The following is a 27301-nucleotide window of genomic DNA, read 5'->3' as shown; positions in this document are numbered from 1 at the left end:
CTCTTTATTAAAGGCGACAATGGTAACAACCAACCACGTTCTAAAAGTAGGTATTGTGGCAATTAAAACTCGACAATGGCTTTGAATATAATTATTCCTTTGAAGTGTGCTTAATTGCCGAGTTTTGCGGTTAAGAGACATTCACTGATATAAAATACGCACATTACATATAGTTTGCTGTAGCACATATGATGTGCCACCTAGATTAATGAAGATATGTACTTCACAACATTTATTAAGCTATAGTAATTAGACATACTTCTCCGTCATTTAGCTTGAAACCTAATGATGCAATTTGTATTACCTTCCAACCCACTTTCCTATATAAAAACAATTCCCCGCAGACTTACGAGAACAAATCAGTGCCGTGGGAGTATTATGGTTTCCCAAAATATATGATAAAAGGGCGTTACTCTCTTTATAACGAGCGCATCGAGGCGAACTGAAACTGTAAATTTAAATTTCGTTATCAGATTGACGTAACTTCTGACGAAATTGGCCAGTTTTACTTTATCGGACAGAATGGAAGCGAAATAGTTACTTCGGGCTGATTCGAATATTTTGCGGACCAAACGCGTACAAATTGAATTTATAGGGCCCTCGAGAGAACTGTAAGTGTGATTAAGAAATTAGGAAATTTTGTAACGGAGAAAGTTTAATTATGTTTTTGTAATGAAAGGTGTATTCGGAATAAAAATACAATTCTTGATGGTAGATGAGACTGTTGAGCGAATTGAGCTATTCGGAGTAATAATGGCGTTTTTTAGTCGTTCTTTTGTCATTTGAACTTTGGTTTACATTATACTGAGTGAATTTGTTATGTGGACAAGGTGGTTAGGCTATAAAAATGAAAAATAAATTTGCATTACGTTACATACAACAGAAAAGCACCTCGCGGCTCGCGCATCGATTTTTGTATTTTTTTCCCAGTTTGATGGGTCGAAATAATTAAGGTTGTTAATATTTTACTGCATAATTCGTTCGAGGCGAAAACTTATAGGCAAATTCTGAACAATTTCAAATAATGTTCATTACAGTAACTCCTATCATCTTCGACTTGCCGGCGACAGCTAACTCCACTCCCTTTCTTCTCCAATATCTCTCCTTTCTTCTCAGCATTTCCCTCATTTGTTCTACCTCTGTTGTCAATATTATTGTGTCGTCCGCGTATGCCAGGGACCATATCTCCCTTCTTCCCAATACGATCCCTCCACTTTGACCCTATATCTTAATATTTCTTTCATGTTGTATCTCGTAGAAATTAAAATAATGTTGGCCTAAGTGGGAATCTTTGTCTCGGTCCTTTAATGTCCAGAACCATTTCAGGCTCCTTTCATTCTTCCTTCTTTTCCTTGATTCAGCCCTTTAGCTTCTTGTCTATTTTTCCCATTTCCATCCCATACGTTTTCCCGTTCCACTCTGTCAAAAGCTGCCTTTAGATCCTCATTTCCTATATCATCCTTCCCTTCCGACTTCCCTTTCTTCAATTTCTTTAATTACTGCTCAATTTCTTCTCTTGATTTCTCGTCTACTTCGCCCTCTCTTTCTATCTCTTCTATCACGTCCTCTTTCCCCCGCTTTCCTTGTAACCTTAATGAAGTGTTGTTTCCAGTCCTCTATTTGGATTTCCTGTTTTTATATCCATGATTTGTTCTTTGTATTCTTTCTGTTTCTTCTATTTCTTCCGGAATTTTTTCATTTCCATATACAGGGCCCGAACAACAAAGGGTGCAGTTTTGAACGGCGACTACATTCGCTGTACTGAGGAGAGGAACATTGGAGTTGGAGGGGACTCGTTCTGTTCGGTCACTCATCCATTTCATAGAGTAATTAATATATATTTACTCTATGTCCATTTTCAGTCGTAGCTATGCTTTGGAGAGAAGAGCATCGCGCCTTAAGGTTCTACAATGTTCCGTTGCCGAGATACAGATCGATACATAAACGGCGATCTTTTAATGAAATTCATAAATTAACTACTGCAATTACCTTCAGTCGTTGAGTGAATTACTTTTCACTCAACGCTTCAGTACGAACTTGCTGTAATCCCGAAGGCTATATACGGGATCCCTAGGATCTAGATATCGGTCGATTTAAAATCCGCCCGACCGAACGGACAAACGGCCGTTTTGTGTGATTTGACAGATCGGTATGCAGGAATAACACGATAGTACAAATATAATGCGGAAAGCCCGAAAGTTCTACGATATTCCGTTATCGACAGTTATTGAAACTGCTTTTTAAGAATCAAAAATGCGCTAAAAATATGGTTCGAGTCGCCCATATCAAAACCACAGTCACATACTGGAGAGTCCACAACACTAACTCTATAGATATGAGATGGAAACCTTCCATGTTAGCATTTAAGGCCTGAATGCAGGTAGTCCGTTCCTCTTGATATTAAATTTTAGCAGATTCTAACTATTGACGGTTTTCTTTTTTGGAAATTTAACCTTCATCCCCGTCCATCTAACACACTCAGAAATCACCTTGCGCTATGTTTACGATTTGTTAAAGGTTGGCTAATCACATCCAAGATGATTTGTGCTGAGAACCAACTTTTTTATCAATTGTAATAAGTTTTAACTGCAGATTTTTTATTTGAAGTAAATAGATCTATTCAAACGTGGAGTGAGAATGTTGTACTCGTTTTCTTTAAAATGATGTTGAATTATTGATTTTCATAGATAAAGCAGGCTACGTTTGGTTTCGGTGTTTGTTAAGTTGATCACAAGTTTACTTAAATCAACATATTTGTAAAGTTATTTCCCCTCGAGACTGTTTGTAAAATAGGTAAGAGCAGCAATAGTCGATGTTATTACTATCAGTTTAACGTTTAATTAAATTCAGATAATCGCGTTATGCAGAGCTACTAACAAGGGAGATACAGTTGAATAGGAAAGATATTTTTGCTGAAACCTCCATTATTTATTATTCAGCGCGTGTCATCATAAATGTGACGTTTTACTTCAATTATTTTCCATGTCCGTCCGTCGGTTATTCAAACTATTGTTTTCGTCTAACTAATCTATACCTTTCCAAGCGATTTACCACGGCACACTTAGCACTTTTATATCTATGACAATAAAAGTCGATTCTCACGTGCGCTACTGGCAGATGGGGAGGTTCGGGACACTCTGTTGTCCATGAAATGAGAAATCACTCCAAAGGCGCACTAATTATTCGGAATCAACGGGTTCAGAATGGCGAAGGCCAGAGGAAACCACTCCATTAAAGACCTAACGGTATCCTTTGAGAAGTGCCAGAGAAAGATGAAGAGAAATATGGATTCATCGGGTACCTATTACAGTTTCCGGAGTTAAAATAGTCCCCAACTCGGATCTCCGGTGCGAACAGTTTCTGAAGAGTGCATTGAGGAGAATGAAAAGGGTAATTGAGTATGGGAGAAATCTGCTAAAGGAGGAAAAGCTTGAAAATCTACGTTTAGAAATAATTAAAAACAGACTGGATTTGATTGGAGTAAGTGAAACAGGGTGGAAGGCAAAGGACAGGAAAATTGTGATGATGAAAAGTTAATTTACAGTGGTAAAAAAAGAGTATAGGATTCATTGTCAGCAAGGAACATTTCAGGTGTAAAACCAAAGTAATTTATGGCTGTGATAGAGTTATGGCTCTAAACTCTAAAGCTTAACGCTGTTCCAAGGGAAATGTTAGTGATTCAAGTGTACAACTCCTCTGTGTAATTGTGCGGTGTCTCTAGCTGAAAGTTCAATTCCAACAGCAATTTCTATTGCTTTGTCCATTGTAAGGTCCTTTGTTTCAAGAAGTCTATTTTGTATTTTCTCACTCCGCATGCCAAACACGAATTGGTTTCTCAGAGCCTTCTTTTGGTAATCTCCAAAGTTGCAATGAATTGCTAACTTCTGCAAAGCAGTGTAGAATTCCTGAATACCTTCGCCCTCGTGCTGTTTGCGTTGATGGAATCTAAAATTTTCTGCAATTTCCAAAGGAACAGGACTGTAGTAAGTAAACTACGTTTCAATATTGATCAAAAAGAATTCACCATACAACAAGAATGTATTTTGCGAGGTCAAAGAGTAATAATACCTAAAATTTTACAAAAACAAATTTTAGACGAGTTACACTCTGCACATTTTGGTATTTACAAAATGAAAGGTTTAGCCCGTAGTTATTGCTGGTGGCCTGATATAGACAACGATATTGAAACGTTAGTAAAGAATTGCAATAAAATTAAGCATACATCTACAGTAGTACCAGTACATTCATGAGAAAGTGTAAATAAACCATTTCATCGTGTACATGTCGACTATGCAGGTCCATTTTATGGTCATTATTATTTTATTTTAGTTGATGCGTATTCACGATGGCCCGAAGTTTATGTTACAAAAGATATGACTGCCAATACAACCATAAAAATATGCCGTGAAATATTTAGTCGTTTTGGCATACCACGTGTACTGGTGAGTGATAATGGCAGGAATTTTGTATCTTACGCTTTTGAAAGTTTTCTTAAACAAAACGGAATTAAACATAGTTTAAGTGCGCCATACCATCCTGCGACAAATGGGTTGGCAGAACGATATGTTCAAACATTAAAGCAATCATTACGCGCAATTAACGGTAATAGTTCTGATGTTGAAAAAGAATTATGTAGATTACTTTTACAATATCGCAAAATGTCTCATAGTATTACCAAACAATCACCTTCAATGTTAATGTTCGGACGTGAAATTACATCCCGATTGGATTTAATTAAACCCGATTTAAATAAAAATGCTACTGCAATTCGTAATAATATACCAGTTCGAGATTTCCAAATTAATGACAGAGTTGCTGTAAGAAACTATGCAAACGATATCAAATGGAAATTTGGAAATGTTGATAAAAAGTTAGGGAAATTACACTATCATGTTAAGCTTGATAATGGTAATGTTTGGAAGAGACACGTTGATCAGTTACGCAGAGTTGGGGTCCTTGGGGATGCTACTCCGCGAGACTCTCCTCAAAATGATGATATTCCTTATGACCCCTCTAACAATCATTCTGATGTTACAACCTTACCCGAAACTTTACCTGATCCAGAAATAAATACACCTACGTTGGACATAACGGCCAGTGTACCTACAAATGAAGAGAATACTTTACCGCAGCTACGCCGTTCTAACCGCGTACGTCGTCCTCCGGATCGTTTAAATTTATAAGTTGGGGAGGAGTTGTTGTGTTTACATTCGGAACTTATGCGATTTTATAATTTAATTTAAAAAATAGCATGTGTATATAAACAATTTAAAAAATAACTTCAATATAAATAAAACTTGTCTTGTCATACAATTTCCTTTAACCGTTTAATTCCTACAAATACAATACAACCAATGACCATGAGGATGAGAGAAAGTAAAAGAAGTATACCCAAGGATAGAAAGTATAACCGCGCGAGGAAAAAGGAGGTGGTTGTTGTGAGATCGCAATGGGCGATTGGAATGCAGTGGCGGGAAATGGAAACGATGGGAACGTGGTTGGCGCTAGAATATGTGAACAACATAGAATACCTTCCGGCAGAATAAACATAAACAAAAGCAATGTCTACATCCTTGGAGTAACAATATTAAACAAACTTCAACTTGAAATAAAAACCGCTATAACATTCTCTATTTTCAAGCGAAAATAAAAAAAGTATCTTCTTTGTAAAAATTATTATGAAATTAGTGAATACTTAACTTCTAAGTTGTCTTGTGATCTTTGTTAGTACATATTTAGAAAATCGGACTGCGATCAAGAAATTGAGTCAACTAAAAAGAATATACTGTGATAATTTTATCATTAATTGTTTGTTATTAATCTTATTATTTGTTTGTTGATATACCTTGTGACTTATCTTATCCATGTAAATGGCCAAAAAGATTAAATATGGACTTGGAAAGAGAAATGATAGATGCGTGCGTATGTGGTTGAGTTCTGCAAAGAAACAAAAATGGGAATGGAAAAGTACTGAAAGAAGAGAGAAAAATTCTAAGTCAATGGAAAGAGTATAGGTATGGTAGATCTCAAACACATGAAAATCAAGTCAATTGGAACTGGAAACAGAAGAAACAGTCTGTTGTGGCCATATGGGAGCCAGCATTATATGTTTACCGCAGTAGAAAAAACAATGAAAGTTACTAAATCAGGTAAAGCTACGGGGGTAAATGGAATTCCAGTAGATATTATGGGGTCCGCAGGAAGAAGGAATGAAGCAAGTAACATCTCTATCTAATGTTTTATACAAATCAGGGGAATGGCCTGAAGATTTTCTGAGGACTCTGATGTTACCTTTGGCTGAAAAGTGAAAAGAAAGAAACAAAAAAGTGTGATGAACATAGAACACTCAGCCTGGTTAGGGCATGCAGCGAAAATATTGTTGAGTGTTAAATAGAAAGCTAGAGAGGACAATGGAAGAAAATGTGGCAGAAGAGCAATTCGGATTTAGAAGAGGGATGGGAGCAAGAGATGTGATTGGATGTGTAAAAATAAACAGGTGAAAGATATATGAAAAAATGAAGGACTCTGAGTTGGTGTTTCGTTGACCTGGTAAAGGCATTTGATTGTGTTCTTTGGGAAAAATTGATGGACATTTTAAAAGAAAAACGTGTAGATTGGAAGGATAAAAGGTGGAACCAGAACGGATTGGTTTGAACTTTGTAAGGGCGTGAGGCAGGGCTTTATCATCGACACTATTTAATATTTACGCTGAGTACATGACTTCAGAGTGTTGGAAAGGTGATAAGGGCCTAAATATTGAAAGAAGAAGAGTATCTCCATTCGGTTTACTCATGACACTCATGTTTGCAGAAAATAAAGAAGATCTAAAAGTATTAATTAAATCTGTCACTTTACCGACCGCACATGTCACACTGCATTACTGACAGAGTGACATTAATCAAAAGTTCTAATTAAAACAAGATTTCTGGTAAAACTTAAACCAAACTCGTCAGTAAAATGACACTACTTGACTCGGAAATAACTCGACCCCAAGTGGGCCTCGTACTTTAACATTTCCTCGCTAGTAATGTGTCATTTTCCTGACTTTTATGTATAACTAATTTTGTTCGCGACTACCCTCTCATATACAGATTATTCAATTTGAACGACTTTTGTAATAGGGTACATTAATCAATGAAATTACATTATAAACACTTTTAACGTGTATAATGTTACATTATTCACCCAAAGCAAGGGTTCTCATTGGCTAATTATTAAATTCATCATCTAGAAGGACATGATCTGTGATCTATCAAAATTACAAATAATTTGTCAGTTGCCGCGTGCAAGTCGAAATTGACTCGTTGCTTTCTACGTTTAAAGAAGACGATATTACGTTAACTCCACCCGAAATTCGACTAGCAGCGGATGTAGTCGCAGCAAACTTGCTTCCAGAAATATCTCGTAAGTTTTATGTGATGGAATATGAGGCATTTACAATATTGAAAGCTGAAAAATAGGTAATATTTTCATCAGAATCGGTACTGCTAGTTTATTTTACCGAATTAGCTCAGAAATATAAACTCAAGTCATTGGACAGTATATTATATGCTGAGGGGCACATTAATTTTCCATGAAAATGTAGATATTTAAAAATATACTAGATTATTGGTCTTTTTATTGACTGTTGAAAATGAATATAAAATGAAAGTGAGGTTGGAAAGAGTATATATACAAAAACACATACTTCTACCAGTAAAGATAACTAAATACTTGTTCTAAATTGCATGATGTGTTCTTCTATCGATGACGTTCAACTCTTGGTACTGTTATACTGAAAGACCTGCAGTCGTGAACAAAGTATAGTATAAAACTCGCATATAAAATGGCAAAATCACTCGAAATATTTACTCCACTCGCCTTTAGTGTCGTTCCGTAAACTTCGTTCTCGTGATTAATAGACTACATTCTATGCTCGTTGTATAATATTATATGTCTATTTAAACCGTATAGGCAATAAGGCCATAGAAAGAGAAACAATTCATAGCTGGATAAGTGTTTGTTTTCATGGCCTATACTAACTGAAGAATTCGAAAATAAAAAGGATCATAACATAAATAGGACATGGGAAAATCTCACACCTCTGTAAAAATGCAAACTTCTAGCTAACTTCCATAATATTGATATGGTCATTTTACATTACTACACACTTGAAATAACATGCACGAACTCGTATTACGTATCTGCCTTAGGGAACCTATGTATATTAATACAAAATGTAACGGACAGATGGAAAAGCTACTTAGAACTTAGGTATAAGGTTTAGGTACTACTTCTAAATAGAACTTCTGTGCACGTATTTGGTAATTAGACTGCATATTGAAATATATTGACACGGCACTAGCATAGTTACAAAATTTGCATACGTTTGTGAATGAATGTAGGCGAAAATTTACAGATAAGGGAGGATTAGAACTTTCACACGTACCACACCACTTGTTGAAACTTTGCTCACTAAAGTCAATTAGGTAAAATGTTGATGAACGTAGGCCGTCCTCTGGTTATTTTTTCTCATTTCAAATTAAACTTTTTTTATAAATTAACAGATAATTTGGAGCTTCTGCCGTTGGATATTCCGGTGTGTAACTGTATAAGTTTTTCCTTATAATTGTGATCACATATATCTTAGTATTTGTAAATTCATTTTCCCTATAGCTATAACGAAGGATCGGTAGGTAGACAAACAGTAATTAATATTTTACGGTAACTGTCCATAAAACAAATCTGCAAAATGTGAACGCAGTCTGCAACAGTTTCTTTGGGTATAGTTTAACAAATTGAGGCTATTTCAACGGTGGCTTTTTAAACTGCGTTCTAGAGAAACACAGAGTAAACCTAGGAGTAAACTTTTTAGCGTGATTATTTTACTTCGCTGTTTTTCTTTTATCCAAACGGAAAGTATAAACCACTTTAGGTGTACACGATTTATACCATTCCGCAAAAGTAATTAGAAAATTAGCGTGTACAAAACGCACTCGAAATCATTTCAACTGATTCTCAATGAATTCCTGGGAGAACCGCATTGAAACTTTTTTTTAAACATTTTAAAACTCGACATACAAATTGAAGTTCAGAAGCTGTATAATTGGGAGTTCTGAGCGCAATTCTTTGACTTGTCACTCGTAATTTAACACCAAAACTTTTACAAAATGTAAGGTTTTAACTGCAGATTTAAAAAAAATTGAAGCAGTCACAGTTTTGATTAGGTATCTGCTTCCCACGCTTTTCATAGAAAGTCGGATTTTGATCATATCAAATTTATTTGCACAAGGGCCCAACATAATTAAATGACCCCACCTAAAACAATGTATAGAAAATGTTTTTTTAATTAAATATGAGGGGGTTTTATTTGATAACTGCCTAGCAAAAATTTAATCGTCCAGCGTTTTGTACTCGAGTTGAAAAACTCAACTTTCTTCTCTAGTTGTACAAAAAACTCTTCATGCAGGTTCACGTATGATACGAGAGATTATTGAATTTTCAACTCGATTTTCTTGCATGTATATTTATACAAACTGATAGAAAAATCTCTGTTTCCTTGAGAATGATGAAATTTTTGGTTATAATTAAACGCAGAGCCAACGCGTTCTGCTTGATATCGCATTTATTTAAAAGTGTGCAGGAAAATATTATCTATTACCTATTGAATTCGATATTTATCGCGCTTATCTTCCTATAGACTTTGTCGTGGTACCATAGTCAAGTAACTATTGTTGATATACCTAATCAGTTGTTGAGCTGTACTCCACATAAGAGGTGAATTTGTCTTCAGTGTGTCTTTAAATTTAGTATGTTTTGAGAATATTGCGCTTCCGTAATGGATGAGCTACTTAACGTTGATAAAGAACTCTTCAATAAGTTTTTGAATTTTCTGAAGTTGTACGATCCATTTCAAATCGATGCAAGAACCGCTTTCGACTTCTTCGGCTTTTATGTTTCAATAGAGAAGATCAAAATCGAAGGTTTTTCGAACGTTTTAACAGATATATCCATTAATCCCGGTTTACCAAGAAGCACCTTAACTTTTGAATTACGTTTACCAAAAATATCCGGCTATATCAAATCGTACGCAAGTAATGTACCTTTCATTTACGGAAGGTGTAATGGAAGGTGAGATTCATTGTTCAGGTCATTTATGCGCTTAAGCAGTTTGGTTTTAGGTTCCACTTGAAAAACATGAAGCTTAATGTTTTAGTTGTTTACAACTTGTTCGAGGGTCTATTGCCCATTTCAGTAACGACATCCGTTAAAATGGCACAGGTAGATATCAAAATGTCAGGTGGGTTTATGTAATCTGTTTTGTCTTCTAGGTGATAATTACCGGATTTAATGGCAATGAAGAATTAAGTACGAGCCTAAGTAGAAAGATAAGCGAGTTCTTGAAGAACGTCATAAATAGCTCACAGACGCACGAAATCATTGAAAGCTTTATTAATGGTGTTGTTACAGGATTCATGAAAGCAAAGGATCCTATACCTACGCTTAATATATAACTAAATGTAATCTACTGCCTAGGTGTAATGGTGTAACCATAGCATATTGTCTCAAGAAACGTAAAAAAAAAACATATGGTTGCATGGTTTTAACTTTTTTTAAATATGATATTAGTGTCTTTATATAATTTTATTCGCATAAGAAAATAACGCATTTTTATATTATAAGCTGTTGTCTGTCTGTTGTATTTCTAATGTTAAAATTAAAACGCGCGATGATGATGTTTTCGATAAAAAGAAATGGCAAAACATATCTTGCTTATAGAATAAACATCCAAATAAAAGAAGTTATAATGACGCGGTGTGTTGAAAAGTTCTCTAGCTGTAGTATTTAATAAACAGGAAACAACAACAGAAGTTAACGCCGAAAAGGTTGAAAACCACACGTAGACAAAGGCTCTGGGGATTCATCTGATCCGTGTAGTATATGGTGAAACACAAGTACCTTGTAATTCGCATTACTTAAGTGTTTTCTTTGAAAGCTTTGAAAGCTACAAAAATGTAAGGTAGATTTAGCTAGTGGTATCTGTGAAAACTTTGATCACAGTTCCCGTCCAATACAAACAGTTTGCTCTAATATAGTATTATCGTTAACAGTTCATCTTGGATACTTGAACTACATTAAAACTGAATGGAATTTTACGGCTAATATAACGACACATTTGGAAACTTAGTTAATTTTGTTTCAATGGAACTTTTTCGAAACATCATAAACGCACATTTTTACTGTGCGAAATATAAGAAATTAAAACATAAAAAAACGACATGTTTCGCGCGTTTGTGTGTGCGATGTAAAAAATTACTTCCATTTTTATGTTAACACTGTCCATTCTCTCTAGTATAACTTTATCGCTTTGCGAACAGCGAATTAAAAGAAAGTGGCATTAACTTCCGATTACGCCAGTAAGTTTCATTCAGTACCTCTGTGCATCACCTTTCGCATGGTATCAAAAATTGCGCGTTTAAAAGTAAATCCTAGGGGAATTAATCTAATTGGTTTTTCCCTCACAAATGTAGCAATGAAAATATCCCATCTCCAATAATTTGATTTACGACGTTCTTCGAAAAGATTTATAAGTCGTTTGATGTTAACATTTAACAGACGAAACCGCCAACACACCCTAAACGTTGTCTGTAGGTAATATTTCACACTTTCATAAACGGGGGTAGGGTTACAATCAAACATCATCAGGTATTAAAATATGACTTTTCAATGGTTTCACCTCGCCATATACTGAGCAAAGTCTACCTGTTTTTTGTATTGTTCAGAAACCTAATACAAGAAGAACATAATTTTTAATGTGGTTTAACTTCAAAAGCATTTTTCAATAATATCCAAGCAATCCGATAATTTGATGAAATATTTCGCTAAACAATTCGGCCGCTTTTGTGCCCGATTTACCTGACGCTCCTATAACGTATGTCTATGTCAAATACATAAAAAGTAAGAAGGCCTTATCAATGCCTTTATTAGTCCCACGTAGCAAATTTCTATTGTAAAAGTAAGAATTCTTCTGAACATTTACTTTCGAATTTCCAAACGTTTCCTTTTCCTTTATTTCAATTTTATTACAATTAATTTTTCATTCGATTTACATTCTCTTCATTTTCTTACTTCAAAGGAAATTTTCAAATATTTTCTACTTCTTTTTTCTACATATCATTCGAATTGTTTATCCACCTACAATTCACACTACAATTCTTTTCAATGTAATTATTCTGATTTCATGTGTTATTATGACCAAATTGTTTGAGCAGAGAAATAATTAGGTACGCCTTGCAGCACTGATTAACGTACACGTTAACTGAATTTGATTGAATAAGAAAAGATTCAAGAAAGGGAGCAATAGCAAAGCCCGCTGAAGACGTTTTGCGTGTGGAGGTTATAATAATGTTCAAAATTATTATAACCGCATACGATTTTCAGTATTTTAAGTATGTAATTTCTCTGAAAATTAAGGAAAGTGCAATTATTCATTGCAGACAACCTGACTAAACAAAAAAATTTAAAATTAAAGCGTCAAAGTAACTGCACTTCCGCATTTCTCTTAAAATTAAACAGTTATTTGTTTGTAATGCAAACTTCATTTAAATAACAGTTTATAAATCTTATAATTAATATAAAAAGTTTTTACTATTAATTAAATCAATCCGAGTGAATTAGAAGAAAGAAAATCGCATTCACACTTTTCTGTAAAGAGTACAATATCATTTTGATTGGGGTATAAAATGATTTTAATTGTTTTGGGAGGGGAGAGGCGGCGATTTCGAGGGTCCCGTAGGCGCAAAATAAGTAGATCCGGCCCTGTCTAGGGTTTTTTCCTCTCCAAATTAATCTAAATTTTACTTGTGTATTTTTATTTTTTCGTAGATGTTTTGTACATTCTCATAGCTCTCACATACCAAGAATATGCAGTCTCCAAGACTATTACTCTTTGCTATTAGTATCGTACCTCAAAGGAAATTGGAAGAAACCAAATTGGTACTTGGACTTTTAAAATCTCTAGCCAACACAAATTATCAAACCCAGGGGCGGACTGGGTACTTACGGGCCAGGTGGAATTGCATAGATTACGGGCCATTAAAGTATTAGTGTAGTAATGAAGGTGGGGGGGGGGGGGGGTAGCTCTGCGGTGCACCACAAAAACATGTTTTGCTTCATTTAATAGGTGCGGGGAAATCTGCAATTACCCAACAAGATCAGCCAACAACTTGTTTATACCTTCACATAGAACTACGCAAATGGGGAGAAGTCCGTTCATCACATGCATTAACTGTACAACACTGCCTAAACATTTAAAATCAATAACAAATCAAACATTTTAAAATGCGATGTCAAGTATCTTAAAGAAACAATGCTTCTACTCTATAGATGAATACCTGAGTACCCATGACAACATATATTTCTCAAATTTAATGTGATATTAGAAATTAAGCATAGCGACACTTTAATTTGTAATCTGTGATTTGTAAATTTAATTGTAGTAGTTAACTGTTTGTCTCATGGCTTCATATTCCATTATTGACAGTTCCATACATGTAATTATGTCAGAGAACGCAATTAAATATTATTATATTATTATTATTATTATTTTAAAGTACTCCTTTTTCGGAAATCAATTACAATACAGTTTTTTTTTAATTGCAGCTGATAATTAAAACTATTGATTGAGACGTCCGATCGAAAAAGTACGATTTGTTTTGGATTCTACGCACCAAAATTAATAAGAAAAAGTGTTTTCCAGAGAAATTTTGGTGCAGTCGATTTTTGGTAAAAAAGGAAGGTTATACTGCCTTTTTTTGAGCTCCGAAAAAAACATTGTCTCAGATCGACCCGGAAAAACAATTTCTTATAGAATGTGGCCTGTCCATAATTTCAAACAGTTCCAAAATTGGGCTACTAGTTCAAAAGTTACAGCCCTTTGAATTTTCTTTCGAAATTGGTTTCTAGTCCATAACTTTTGATTGAGAAGTCTGATCGAAAAAGTACGAATTGTTTTAGATTCTACGCACCAAAATTAATAAGAAAAAGTGTTTTCCCGAGAAATTTTGGTGCAGTCAATTTTTGGTAAAAAAAGGAAGGTTATACACTGCCTTTTTTGAGCCCCGAAAACAACATTTAATTTTTTAACAACCTAACATCAACCCCAATTAGAGAAACGTGTTAATAACTAATTAATAGTGCAAGAAACTAAATACAGCACATACTTATAAATTTCCAACGGGCCATTATCACGTACAGGCCAGGTGGCAATCGCCACCCGCTCCCCCGGGCCAGTTCGCCCCTGATCAAACCCAAAGAAATACCACTACAGATATTATTTCCGTAGAACATTCGCAGACCAAGGGATAGATTTTATTGGATGAAAAAGGCACGGTGGATGGAAGAGCAGTAATGTTGATGAAAATTGTATGTGTCAATGAGTCATTAGGTAAGTAACAAGATTAAATCCGCCCAGAAGATTTTATGTGGAACACTCCATCCTTTATAATCTTCGTTGAATCGTTGCCATTAAGAGAACCAGCTGTTATTTTATGCCGTAGTAATTCAAATTCAGTGTGAAGAATCGATAGACACTGTGATTTTCGATTGCCTATCTAACTAACTTGGTTGCTAAGCACCTGCTCTGATACCTTTACCGCCCTAGGCTGGTAAGTGGCGTAAGTGCACCTTACCGCCTTGAAAACAGTACGCACTCTTTCGATTTATTGAACGATAAATTGGACAATCAGATCGTTACGATTTATCGAAGCCAAGATCGTAGCGTCTAAACCGCGCTTTACGTACGTTATTGCGCTTGCTTGATGCTAGAAAGACATTGGAGTAGTACGTTAAACGCTCATTTCAAAGGCCTCGTGGATCCTTCGCGAAAAAATACATTGCCGTTTCCCTATGGTGCGTCCTTCCTAGGACACATTGTATAATAGGCTGTATATTAGTCGTATAAACAAATATTGGTTGTTGTTATTCCATCCTTCTTCTGTATACCTTCTTCACCAAGTTGGAATTATTATTTAATTCACATTACAGCCTACTGGCACTGGCACAATTATTAATCCTTGTTTACTAGAGTGAAAAATAGCAGAACAGAAGTGACGCCAAAGTTAATATTGCGCGCGTAACAGTTTTCAAACTTCGAATCAAAATGCGCAAGCGCGTAGCACTAAATCAATAGTTGGCATTCCTGATTCCCGATACATATTTATAACCTAAAATTAATAAATAAATAAAACAAATATGCTGGGAACACTAAAAATGTGTTACACTTGCCTGGAAATAAAGGATGACGAATTAATTGATGTTACAGCCTTAGACTTTGATAGCAGAACGTTTCTGTACAAGCTGCAAATGTGCGTTTCGTCCCATTTGGTGAGTGTTCGAGGCGAATTTGTTATACCTTTGTTTCATCCTTCGCTTTTAGGACGAACATAACTCTAAATTACTCTGCTCTGAATGTGTTAAACAGCTACGTGTTTCGTACAAATTTAGAGCCACAGTTTTGCTGTCGCAGGACATCTTAAATAAAAGGAAGAATGACCTATTACCCACTGTTTATGAGGGAGACCCGACCGATGTCTTATACAAAATAGCTGTTCATAGACAATTTTTTGGCTCACAGTGCCTTATCGTTAACGATCCTGTAGATTTAAACGACTTGAGGGAGACTGACAAAAACAAGGCTCCCGAACTGCCTAGCAACGAGGCAGCGTATTTCTTAGAATTGAAAAGTGAAAGTGCTGCACAAGTAGATGACATTCACAATTCACAGTTTACAATTGCAGATCTGATAAACAAATTTGAGTGTAGTAAATGTAACATTGTGGCTGACTCTGAGCACCACGATTGCTCGAAGTATAATGGTGGGTATAAATCAGCCAAAGAAATAAAAGTGAAACGTCGGCGAGTACGGGTAAAGAGGGAGTTGGCAGTACTAGAAGATGACATTACATACGAGTGCTATCATTGTGCGACAGTTTTTAACAAAAGGTGGAAATTACAAAAACACATCACTCGTGTACACACGAATGTTAAGAAGCACATTTGTCCGTACTGCGCAAAGAGCTTCAAACAATCCTACCATCTGCGAGAGCACTTGACCTCACATACCGGCGAACGCAACTACACCTGCTCCTATTGCGAAAAAACATTTCAACGAATTTCCTCATTGAAACGACACAGTCGCTCTCATGAGCGAGCACCTGGAGAAAAAACTAAAAAAACCCCATTCCTGTGTACGGTGTGCGGCAAAAACTTTCCTTTCTCCAATGGCGTGCAGCGGCATATGCGTACTCACTTAGGTATAAGAAATCACGAATGTACAGTTTGTCATAGGCGATTTACACAGTCCACCCACTTGCATGTACATATGCGAACCCACACGGGTGAAAAGCCCTACATTTGTGACACTTGCGGTGAGGCCTTTCCCCTGAATGCTAGCTTACAAAAACATATGGCAATACATAAAAGTAATAGTGATTGCGATCAATTGAAAATGAGTCCGAATTGCAATTAAGAATTTTGTAGGGGTAGGGATTGATATGGATTGCTTTTTTACATTGTTAAGTATTTATTGCAATTATTTGTTTAGTGGTAATTTAAATAAAAACAATTAAAAATGTGTTGGCGTTTTGTTTCTTCCAGCATTAAAAAGAAAAACCATATGGATAAACGTATTGACCCTTTCTATCTGAAAATGTGTTCCTCTTATTTTGCACTGATTCTACAAAGCCTCTTAATATTAGTGAAATAACTCGACTATGAAAATAAACAAGTTGTAAATCAGCCTATGCGTGATGAAAAAGCGCATTTTTGGTAATTCAGATCAGTATTTCATTAGCAAAGTTTAAAATTATCGATCTCACAAGAATCTAACTCAAAATAGACTAGAGCACGCACATCTACACTCCATCTGAAAGCTTTTAGGGAAAATTTGAAGTCTGGCTATTTGCTAGAGCTGAGATCTCAGTCGGACAGCCAGCCAGCCATAACGAATATAATAGCTTATTTTTGTCCAAAAATGCGCTAAAAACATCTGTAAGCAACCTCAACAGGAGAGATCATTGTTAGGTACTGATCCAAAATCATAAGAGGAGTGCATTCGTATATCAGGCTCCATAGAAAAAAAAGACAAACAGGTTTTCGCCTAGGCGAGTAACTTCAGAGCGTTTTACATGAATTCATCAGTACTTCCTGAAATGTCAAGTAATAATAATATATTTGCTGTCAGGAGATCAATAACATTGATATTGACAAAGTCACATTAACATTATGGTATGATATACAGGCTGTTTCACGCAAATCGTTACCTAAAAGTATTCCATTAATAATTTAAATCTAAAAATTTGCATACCAACATAGTTTTTCATGATCTATCGAATGAATAGAAACTTTCTTATTTTAAATAGAACACCCTGTATTTTATTGCATTTTCGAAATCTACATGAAAATGTACCTCGTTTGATATACCACATTTACCTATACCCAGCATCAAAGGTATTCAAGTTCTTCAAAATTTTTGACGTTTGACTGCTTTTCTGTAGGGTCCTGTACTGTAGGTACCTACCTATGACTCTGGTGACTTGAATTTCAAAAAGTCTTCCAAAATCAACAATACTCACTTGATGCTACATGAAAATGATTTAGATTTTGATCGCTCTTCTACTAATAGTCAGAGCTGGGCAGTATTCGATTTTGTAAATACTTTTTAGTATTCAAATACTTTGTAATTAAATACTTTTATGGAAGCAGTATTTGTATTTGTAACTCAAATACTTTCGCAAATATTTAGTATTCGAATACTTTGCAAAGTACTTGAATACTTCGTAAAGTATTCGAATACTTGGCAAGGTATTTGAATACTTTGCGAAGTAGGTATTCGAATACTTCGCATAGTATTTGAATACTTTTAAGTTATTCAAATATTTGAGAACTATTTAGAAATGTTTAGAGGAAGTTATTTCCATGATCATAAAATCAAATATAAAAATCCGATACAACTGAATACCGAACGATCCTGGAGTGAAACTTTTTGACCCGATAGTCTACGTAACTTAAAAATAATAGCGACCTTTCTTATATCCTTAAGACCATGTGTACCTATTTTCAAAGCGATCGCACGTTTCTAAACATGTTATCATGCACACGGACAGACGGACGGACAAAAAAGGATCTGTTTCAAAATCGCTACGATTAATTTTAGAAAGGTGTAGGTACGTGTCATATGCACGATGTACGATCGCTTTGAAAACTGGTACACGTATTCTTAAGGATATAACTGATATAAGAAAGGCCCTGGTAACTCCTATATAATAATAATAATACGCATTTACTCCCCTTAAATTTGTATATAACAATAGAAATATAAAAAAAAGCTAACCTCAGGGAAAGGAACTACGTTCAGCGCACAAAACGCTGTTTTTCCATGTAGCCCCCATACAAAGTATAACTTGACATTTTTTAAATAGTATTAAGACTTTTATCTAGTACTATTTGAAATTTGTAATGTATTTGAGTGACAGGTAGGTATTTGAATACTCTTTATAGTATTCGAATACCTTTGATAGTATTAGAATTTAGAATACCTACTTTTGAAAGTATTCGAATGCCTTTGAAAGTATTCGAAAAATTGTCGTTGAATTAGGTACTTATTTTTGAAAGTATCTGAATACCTTTCAAAGTATCTGTATTTAGTATTTGCTTGTGCTGGATGTAAAAGTATTTAGTATTCAAATATACTTTTGATTTATCTAAAGTATTTACTATTTAGTATTCAAATACCTTTTGAAAGTATGCCCAGCTCTGCTAATAGTAAATCTTAATAATTTCCAACCTTAAAAGTTGGTTTTTCAAATTAAACCTGCTTTATTTTTTTGCACTTTCAAATATCGAAAAAAATTCTACATCGATCAAGTATTACATTCCCTATACCTATCTGTTCTGTTTTTCGTTTTATTTAAGATTTTCTAATATTGTGCCCTTATGTGAATAATTTTCTTAGGAGGCCTTGAAATACGCGTTAGTCATATTAGTAGATGTCACTGTACCATGCTGGGAAATATTACCTGAGGAAAACTACTGGTTTCAACTTTCCAACGGAGCGTCGGATCATTCATTTTTGAAGACGGATAGATTAGGTCTACAGATCCGCGCTATTGGTCTTCTAGATTTCCAGATATAACGCCATTGGGCTTTTATGTATATAGGGTCTTATAAAAAACAAAGTTTATTTTACACCAGTTGTTTCTCGCGAAGAACTGGAAGTTAGGTGAAGAGAGCGTTTGATGAAATATAGGTAGTAGGAATTCGATAGAGGAGTTAATCAGAGTAGGCTAATAATGTATTGAAAAAAACGGTGGATACGTATAACAAAACCTCAATTGATGTTTGTTTTTTTTATTTTCTTGTTTATTATGACCTCTTCCTGCTTTTGATTTCATCTTCATTTAATTTTCTATTCATTAAAGTAAATAGGATTTTTTAATATTTAGTGATATAAACTGTCATGGACAACGAATGTTAACAATTATAACTATAAAAACATTTGTCTGACAGATATGGTAACGCGTTTATTTCAAGGCCTCCTATGAAAATTATGTATATCAGTGGCCATTTAAGAAAATCTAAAAGAAAACGAAAAGCATAACAGATGAAAAAATTTTTTCAGGTTTCATTTGAAAAAATCAACTTTTTAAGGTTTGAAGTTATAAAAATTTACCATCAGTTTAAACACCCTATAGAAGGGCGATGATAATTTAAATCATTCGTAGCATCACGTCAGTATTGTTAATTTTACAAGGCTTTTTGAAATCCAAGTCAAAGGCGCCATTTAGGTACAGGGTGCTAAAGAAAAGCAGTCGTTTGAAACGTCTGAATACTTTTAGAGAGACTTTTAGGTAACGGTTTGCCTGTATAGATGTTGTTTAAAACTAAAACACAAACACGTAGGTAAACTAACAAACAATCAAGTATCTCAATTTATATCCGGTATATGGCTGAGTTCGTGCTTAATTTGCGTTCAAAAAAATATTATAAACCTAGAAGTACGTATGATCGTAACTTTAATTAAAGCATTGTATGAATTTACTAAAGAAAATGTCGAATGGCTATCAAATAACTTTTTGGGTGTAGAATCAGAAGAAACAAGAAGTGGTGCTATATGAAACACTGATAAAATGAAAATATTATTGAGATGTGTAGGTGATCAGGGGTTTCAAACAGCAGTAGGAAAAGATATTGGTTTTCACCAAACTTCTGTTTCTCAACTTGTGACGCACTGACTTGTTACATGCTATTTTATGATTCACAAAAGCTCCCATTGTTTTTTCATCCCTTCGAGTGCTTTAGATTTTGATAGTCTCACAAACGCTGCTTGTAACCTGGGCAAAAGTATGGGAAAATCACGTAACATATGCACAAATTCCATTTGGGATTCGCAACTTTCATTACTTTCTTCTTCACTGCTTCATCAAATCGAGATATTTTTATTCACAGTATTTATGGAGGAAATAATAAAACGAGTGTCATCGGAAATTTAAAGAGCTCTAGTGATGGGACACAGATCCAAAGAGTTAAAGTAACAGAGTGCTCGTTCGCAGACGATATTTTTATAATGGCAGGAAGGGCGAATGGTCTGCAACATAATTGGAATATAAGGAATGCATGTCTGAAAAGATGAGGAATGAAACTTAATAAATGCTTCGTAGATACTTCATTATTTCCTGGCCAATAATGTGTCATTTTCCTGACTTTTGTGTAAATAACTTATAAATTATAATACATAAAAATTGCCTTTCAACAACAAGCATTTCAGGTACAAAAGGGACACAGACGCAAATTGACAGCCTCACCCCTTACCTATGGGGTACATTCCTTCACACACGCTGAATAAATTTAGTTCTGCCACATATTTTGCTGAACATTTTGGGGTTTAGCCACGTTCCGCTAAATATTAATTAAAGCTAATAGTGAATTTCTTTAAGATAACTGTTTGAATGCTAATTTTTTTAATTCAATTGATAAAGACAATCATAATTACATCTATTACATCCAAACACATGGAATTCTAAGAGAATGTTTATTTTAATTGATATTTGGGGTCAGGCACAAAGTGGACCCAAATGTCAATAAAAATAAACAAGTTCGGATTCTTAAATGCAACAAGTTGAATGTGTCCAGAACAAGCTGTTTCTTGAAAGCTAAACCCTGCACAAGATACACCAAATTATAACATTAAGCAATCGCATCATCGTTGCGATTTTTCCGTGATAGAAGTAAAGAGGTACATACAGTGTGATAAATTGCAACTCAGAGTACCTAGTTGATTCGTCTGATGTTTCGAATAAATTTTGTAATCAAATTATGGTTATATAAAATAAGGAGGAATTCTTGGTAATGTTTGGGAATACTCGTGAATATACTGATGCTGTAAAAAGTCGGTTTCTTATAATAGAAACGGCTACTCACCAAGTAATTTGCTCGAGTACTATAAGCTAACATTTATTTAATACACATACATACATACATACATATTTCTTGATTATATATACATACAGTTTTACCATTGAGTAATTAAATATCTCAACGGTTTTACTATAAATATAGTACCGAGAATAGTACCTAGAGACAAAAAGTAATACTTTTTCAATTAGGATTTTTCCAGACAAGACAACAAAATTTTCATTTCTCAAGGGAAACATTTAGTAGGTAGGTGTAGTAATTAATCAATGAAGGAAGTATGTGAATCAGAGACATTTTCCTCGTCCAAAATTTATTCATTGAAATAGTTCAGGAGACAAAAAATGAGAATTTAGAATCAGAATTTAGTTGGAATTTCATGTAATTATCGCAACAATTTGGATGCTGCAACATAGTGAATTACCTACATTCACGCAATTACGTTGGCAATGCAGATGAGGTTTCAATTTATTCCTCAGAAATGCCAGTTACGAAATATCTATGTAAGATCGCACATCGAAGAATTTATCCACAAAATACATTTGACTTATGATTGCAAAGTCTCTACGAAAGCACACTTTCTGTTTCGATGCTGAAATGTTAAATTTCCAATAGATGTGCAAAATCGCCAGCTTTCACTTCGTCATTAGCAAAACCTCTCACAAATCAAATGCTTAACGAATAAATCCGATTTTCGTAAAAAGTTTTACTTCGGAGGTATCTGATACCTACTTGCAAAGATATTCCTAAAAACAAGAAGAATCAAACAAAGTCAATTAAAAGGAAAAGTTATGGTAGAACTCGTATTTCAAACTTGAGCGTAGGTATCTGAAGTGAATATTTAAAATTTATATCGTAAGAAACAATTCGCATATTAAATTATTTCTACTCTTCACACAAGAATTTTATTTGCGCAAAAACTTTAGTAGAGCGTACGTATCGAGTATAAACCTTTTTACTTGACTGCAAATACAAATGCCTATTTAGAAGATTTTTTAATTAAATTTCTTTTGAGTTGAACGCCAAGTTTAGTTCGTGAAAGGTAAAATAGTGTTCCCGTTACTTTACACTAAAACCATACAACTTTGTGGTGTTTTACATTCATTGTGAAATTTTGTTTAGCAAGTGTGATTGAATAACTGACAGAACAATATCTCGTATAAAAGAATTTTCCAATGAAAAGTTTTTCCCTCCAAACACAACCCCGAGTGGTAGCGCATATTTTCCACCACATTCAAGTGTAGATACCAATATTTGTTGTTAAACATATGTATATTAATTATTTGTATAAAGGTTACCATAAAGGAAGGTGTGCTTTTGACACTTCCATATGAAGTCAAGAACCGTGTCATACGTTAAACTACGTCAGAGCTAATGCGGCATATGACCATAACGTTTATATGACTCCTCAAGATTACTTTAATTAGGATTGACATTGAGAAAATGAAGGCGACCCTCGTTAACGAAACGAGTCGGACGAGCGCATAGATCAAATTTTCGTAATCGAAATTCTGGAAAAGTTTTTCTCGGAATTTACGAATATAGCCAATATGGGGTTTTATTGATATTGGATATTGAAGCAAGCGTTTCCAAACGTGCTTTTAAGGTATTAACGTGTCGCTATTAAGAAGTGGGTAATGTTAACATAAAACTTTCGCCACGATAAAATTTTAATTTTCATTTTTATAAGTTTATTATTTTTACCATCAGCGTTTCTGTGAACAATCTCCACGAAGTGCCTCTCGTGAAAGCCTTTCGAACGGAAGAAGTGTGAATTAAATATAAAATTACATCGAAAGTCCTCCGTGTTGATTTTACGTTTTCTGCATTTGAATTCCGAAGCAATAATTGAATTGTGTTCCAAAAATAGTTATTTATATAACAAGAGCGCGAAGTTCAATTTCGCGCATTGAGACTGAAGGTATTTTGACGAGGCGAAGCCGAGTTAAAATATCAGTCAAATGCGCGAAATAACTTCGCGCTAGCGTTATATACAATATTTTTTCTACAACTGAACAGATTGTTAATTAAATTTGCTGTTTAAGTTCAACTTTGTCACGTGCGCGAAATACTTTTTTTCACTGTTGATGATTTCGCGCACGTTGTCAAGGGCAACCTTACTTATTAATTAACCGTTTAAAAATCTAGTACTTCGCGCTTCGAAATTCGTCAGAAAATGACAGGTTTTTTTGACAGTTGTAGAAAAAAAAGGTTAGGTAGTCGGGACGAAAAATTCAAGTGCAAATATGTTTGCTGCGTAATAAAAATTTATACTCCACTTGTTAAGTCGGCCACAGGAAGGTTTTCATCCAAAAAAAACACTCCCCGGGTTTTGATATTGTCAAAATTAATTAGAAGGGTTGAGGAGAACAAGATTAAATGACAGACTTGTACAGTACACACGGTAATTACAGCTACTGGAAGATTCCCAGTAGATAACTAGTCACGTTGGTTTAGTGCTGCCCTGTAATTAAATTAGAACAAAAAAAAGACTGAGCTGATTATGTCATGTCTGCGAAGTTCTTTGTGGGAAAGCACAGCTCACCCAAACATGGAATATGAAAAACAACCTCCAATTTCAGGAATGACTGAATATTATCTATTCAAAGGCAACGAGAAAATATAATAGAATCTCTACTAATTTTTCTAAACCAGTGTTCTTGAGATTTACTGAAATAGCTGAAAACGATTTAAATAATTACATTACTTAGGTTCAAGATGTGCGTTGAAGACATTTGTAGTAGTAATGGATTTGGCTCAGACGAGAAAAAAATCGAGGTGTAGGATGCACGACTTTGACAACATTGGCAATTATTTTCTACTAAATGTGCGCCTCACGTCTAGAATGGGGATAATTGCAATCTACTTTGCTTAAACGATTTATGAGTCAAATTACTCACTACACTTTCGAAGCGAATTACATTCGACCACATTTTCCATAATAAATAGATAACTGCGGCCATAAATTAGCGCGAAAGGGAAACGAGGAAACACTGGCAAGCGCGAATCGACTTTTCGCTGCACCATTGTGTTAAATACAATGGTTACACCAACGAGTTTCCGTGACTTATCATCCAAGTCTTTTGTTTATTATTTTTCTACAATCTCTCGAGGAGTCTCTAGTCAGGTGTGCAAATACGTACTATAATGCTAAACGTACATTAGATATTTCCAAATGGAAAATATGGATTACCTTCGGGGTGCGAAACAACTTAGACAAAAATAAATACATATATGAATCCATCTCATACCGTTTCGACTCTTTCACTTAGATATTACCCCCCCCCTACTCCACCGCCACCCGCCGCCCCACACCAAGAAGTCATAGAATATCTGACGCGTCACAAAAGTTACACAATTTAAATCTAGATTTAAATGCATTTGAAAATAATGGGTTAGAAAGAATTTTGTTAAAAAGGCCAGAATTTTTTTAAAAACCGACGGTTGGAATTTATATTATACCAAAGAGTAATTATTAAGGATCCTCAGATCCTTTATAGTTTTGTATTGTCGTCCGTCCGTCCGTCCGTCCGTCCGTGTGCGCTCTAACTCTTTTTAAAAGTGGCCGATTGAGTTGAAATTTGGTGTACGGGTTCTTTGGACATTAAGGACGGACGCTATTGATTTTCAGGAAGCTGGTTCAATAGGAACAAAAGTTATAGGACTTCGAGTGAATCGGGAACAGGAAAAACTACGGGCTCAATATAATAGAAATCAACATATTTCATTCCCTAGGTCATGTATCGGGTTGGGACTTCCGCTAGATTATTCCTTATGACTCTTAGATGTGTAATACTTTAATATAACTCTTCTCTGTGGTATAGGTCGAAAGTTTTAGAGCAAAATGTAGCAAAAATTATAATACATGAATTTAGAGTTTTAAAAGGTTTCAAACGCAGCTTGATGCACAAGAGTACATCATGAATTTAGAGTTTTAAAAGGTTTCAAACGCATTATCTTGATGCAGCAAGAGTACATCACGTGCACATTTGATAACCGCATGTGTGTGATTCAAAAATGTTAAATTATTGCCATATGGGTTTTGATCAAAATAATCAAAATCGTTATTTATGCACCAAGATCGTCGAGAAAAAGACTAGGGGCATTATCTCAATGCTCAAGACATAAATTTGATGCATTTCTGGCGACCACATGGATTTTGATCAAAACATGTCAAAATCGTTATTTATGCACCAACATCGTTGGGAAAAAGACTAAGAGCATCATCTCAATGACCAAAACATGAATTTGATCTATTTTTGGCGACCACATGAATTTTGATCAAAACATGTCAAAATCGATTTATTTGGGAAAAAGACCAAGAGCATTATCTCAATGATCAAAACATGAATTTGATCTATTTTTGGCGACCACATGGATTTTGATCAAAACAAGATTAAGAGCATTATCTCAATGGCCAGACATGAATTTGATGTATTTTGTAACATTAAAATAAATTATCGTTAAAAGTTATTGTAATACTGAGGATCCTTCGATATTTCGTTGTATCGGTTTATTATTAAGTATTCTTTGATTATACTTACGCGGTTTTAGGGCTGCATGTACACCCTTTAAACATCATACATAAATAACAAAAATATTTGATGTACTACAAAGGTTACACCCCTTGATAATAATAATTCGAGAGTTCACATAAAAATTTCGTCATTCTAAAACAGTGAGGGTGGTATTTACCCGTTAAACAGAAACTAAAGATATCTGTGTATTAGTTACAAAGTGATATCTCTTTAAAACATGAAAATAATAAGCTTATGTACAAATTTCGTAGGTACTTCCAAAATAATGAGGTGTGAAATTTGTATGTGCAGCTAGAAAGTTTATTTAAACATAAATTATAAAAAACATAAATCACAAAATTCGTTGAGCCGCTTGTGAGCAAGAGGCGAAGAGTGAACTTTCAAATTTGTTTTTTCGATTTTAATAGCCCTTATGGACATTTCATGCCTTAACGAGAGTACAAACATGAAATAATTTTTAATTTCTGGTCGAATGACACCAATACCAAGTCTGTAAGTGGTGTAGTTCCGGAGCCTTTGTGACTCAGACAGACAGGCAGGCAGGCAGACAGACATCAAGAGCGCAAAAGTGCACTTTTTATTTTTTGAAAGTCAAAGTGCACTAAAAACATAAATAGGTATATATAATCAATTAAATAAATACAAATATTTGCATCACTCCAAATGAATTCAAGGTAATAAATCGTTTTTCAGGACAAGTTAAAGGATCGTTTTCATAATGAAAGGATCACATTCATTTCCAATTAGGGTTTTTATATTCTGGAAAATCCTGGAACACGTAGAAAAGCATTTTCACTTGCGATTTTTTATAGGTATACATATACAGGGCGGTGACTTGCGTAACACATCATAGGGATTTCAATGTAAAATTCATAGCATGCGTTTATTGGCTCCCCAAATTATTTTAGAGCAAAAATGGGGATAAATAAAACTAAACTAAACTAAACTAAATGTATTAAGGTTTTATTAGAAAAAAATTTTTTACGTCAATCATTCGTATTAGTTTTCAATTTTTTGCATAATAAAGATGGAAAATTGGAAAAATAAAACTCCCATCTTTTTCAATAATCTGTGATGCCATGGAATTTTATAATACAAAAACTACGCCAATATCCGTCATGCCATGGAATATTTGCTATAAAACAAATCAAATTCTATCAAAAAGTGTTATATTTAGAACAGCGAATTCAACATAAAGAAAGACCAAATTACTAAAAACGGTTTCCTAATTTACAATAAATGTTCGAATAATTCACCATTAACTGCAAGACAGTAACCAAGTCGCTCATAAAATCCATTTCGAACTGCTGCTAATT

At 34.6% G+C, this 27301-nt stretch overlaps 3 protein-coding genes across 3 annotated transcripts; all 3 read left to right on the top strand.

Moving 5' to 3' along the window:
• Nucleotides 1–4373: 4373 nt before the first annotated feature.
• LOC116174581 (uncharacterized protein K02A2.6-like) lies at nt 4374–5183 on the top strand. The gene has a single exon (XM_031492518.1). The coding sequence runs from the start codon at nt 4374–4376 to the stop codon at nt 5181–5183; it is 810 nt and encodes a 269-aa protein (XP_031348378.1).
• A 4534-nt stretch (nt 5184–9717) lies between these two features.
• On the top strand, nt 9718–10790 carry LOC116174724. Its single transcript, XM_031492694.1, has 3 exons — nt 9718–10110; nt 10161–10260; nt 10311–10790. Exons 1-3 carry the CDS (start codon nt 9818–9820, stop codon nt 10491–10493), a joined length of 576 nt encoding a protein of 191 aa, XP_031348554.1. The 5' UTR covers nt 9718–9817; the 3' UTR covers nt 10494–10790.
• A 4401-nt stretch (nt 10791–15191) lies between these two features.
• LOC116173830 (zinc finger protein 436-like) lies at nt 15192–16612 on the top strand. The gene is made up of 2 exons (XM_031491541.1): nt 15192–15363; nt 15416–16612. The coding sequence occupies exons 1-2, from the start codon at nt 15232–15234 to the stop codon at nt 16505–16507; spliced, it is 1224 nt and encodes a 407-aa protein (XP_031347401.1). The 5' UTR covers nt 15192–15231; the 3' UTR covers nt 16508–16612.
• Nucleotides 16613–27301: the final 10689 nt, after the last annotated feature.

Source organism: Photinus pyralis, unplaced genomic scaffold, assembly GCF_008802855.1.
Source record: "Photinus pyralis isolate 1611_PpyrPB1 unplaced genomic scaffold, Ppyr1.3 Ppyr1.4_LG6, whole genome shotgun sequence".
NCBI lineage: Eukaryota > Metazoa > Arthropoda > Insecta > Coleoptera > Lampyridae > Photinus > Photinus pyralis.
Note: the sequence above shows the minus strand (reverse complement) of the source record. Positions and strands in the feature narration are given on the sequence as shown.

Excerpts from the sequence above, each read along its gene's own strand:
- LOC116173830 (XM_031491541.1), top strand. The coding sequence starts at position 15,232 with ATGCTGGGAACACTAAAAATGTGTTACACTTGCCTGGAAATAAAGGAT. Across the intron at positions 15,364-15,415 it reads TGTGCGTTTCGTCCCATTTG|GACGAACATAACTCTAAATT; the intron begins GTGAGTGTTCGA and ends CTTCGCTTTTAG.
- LOC116174581 (XM_031492518.1), top strand. The coding sequence starts at position 4,374 with ATGACTGCCAATACAACCATAAAAATATGCCGTGAAATATTTAGTCGT.
- LOC116174724 (XM_031492694.1), top strand. The coding sequence starts at position 9,818 with ATGGATGAGCTACTTAACGTTGATAAAGAACTCTTCAATAAGTTTTTG. Across the intron at positions 10,111-10,160 it reads TACGGAAGGTGTAATGGAAG|GTTCCACTTGAAAAACATGA; the intron begins GTGAGATTCATT and ends GTTTGGTTTTAG. Across the intron at positions 10,261-10,310 it reads CATCCGTTAAAATGGCACAG|GTGATAATTACCGGATTTAA; the intron begins GTAGATATCAAA and ends TTTGTCTTCTAG.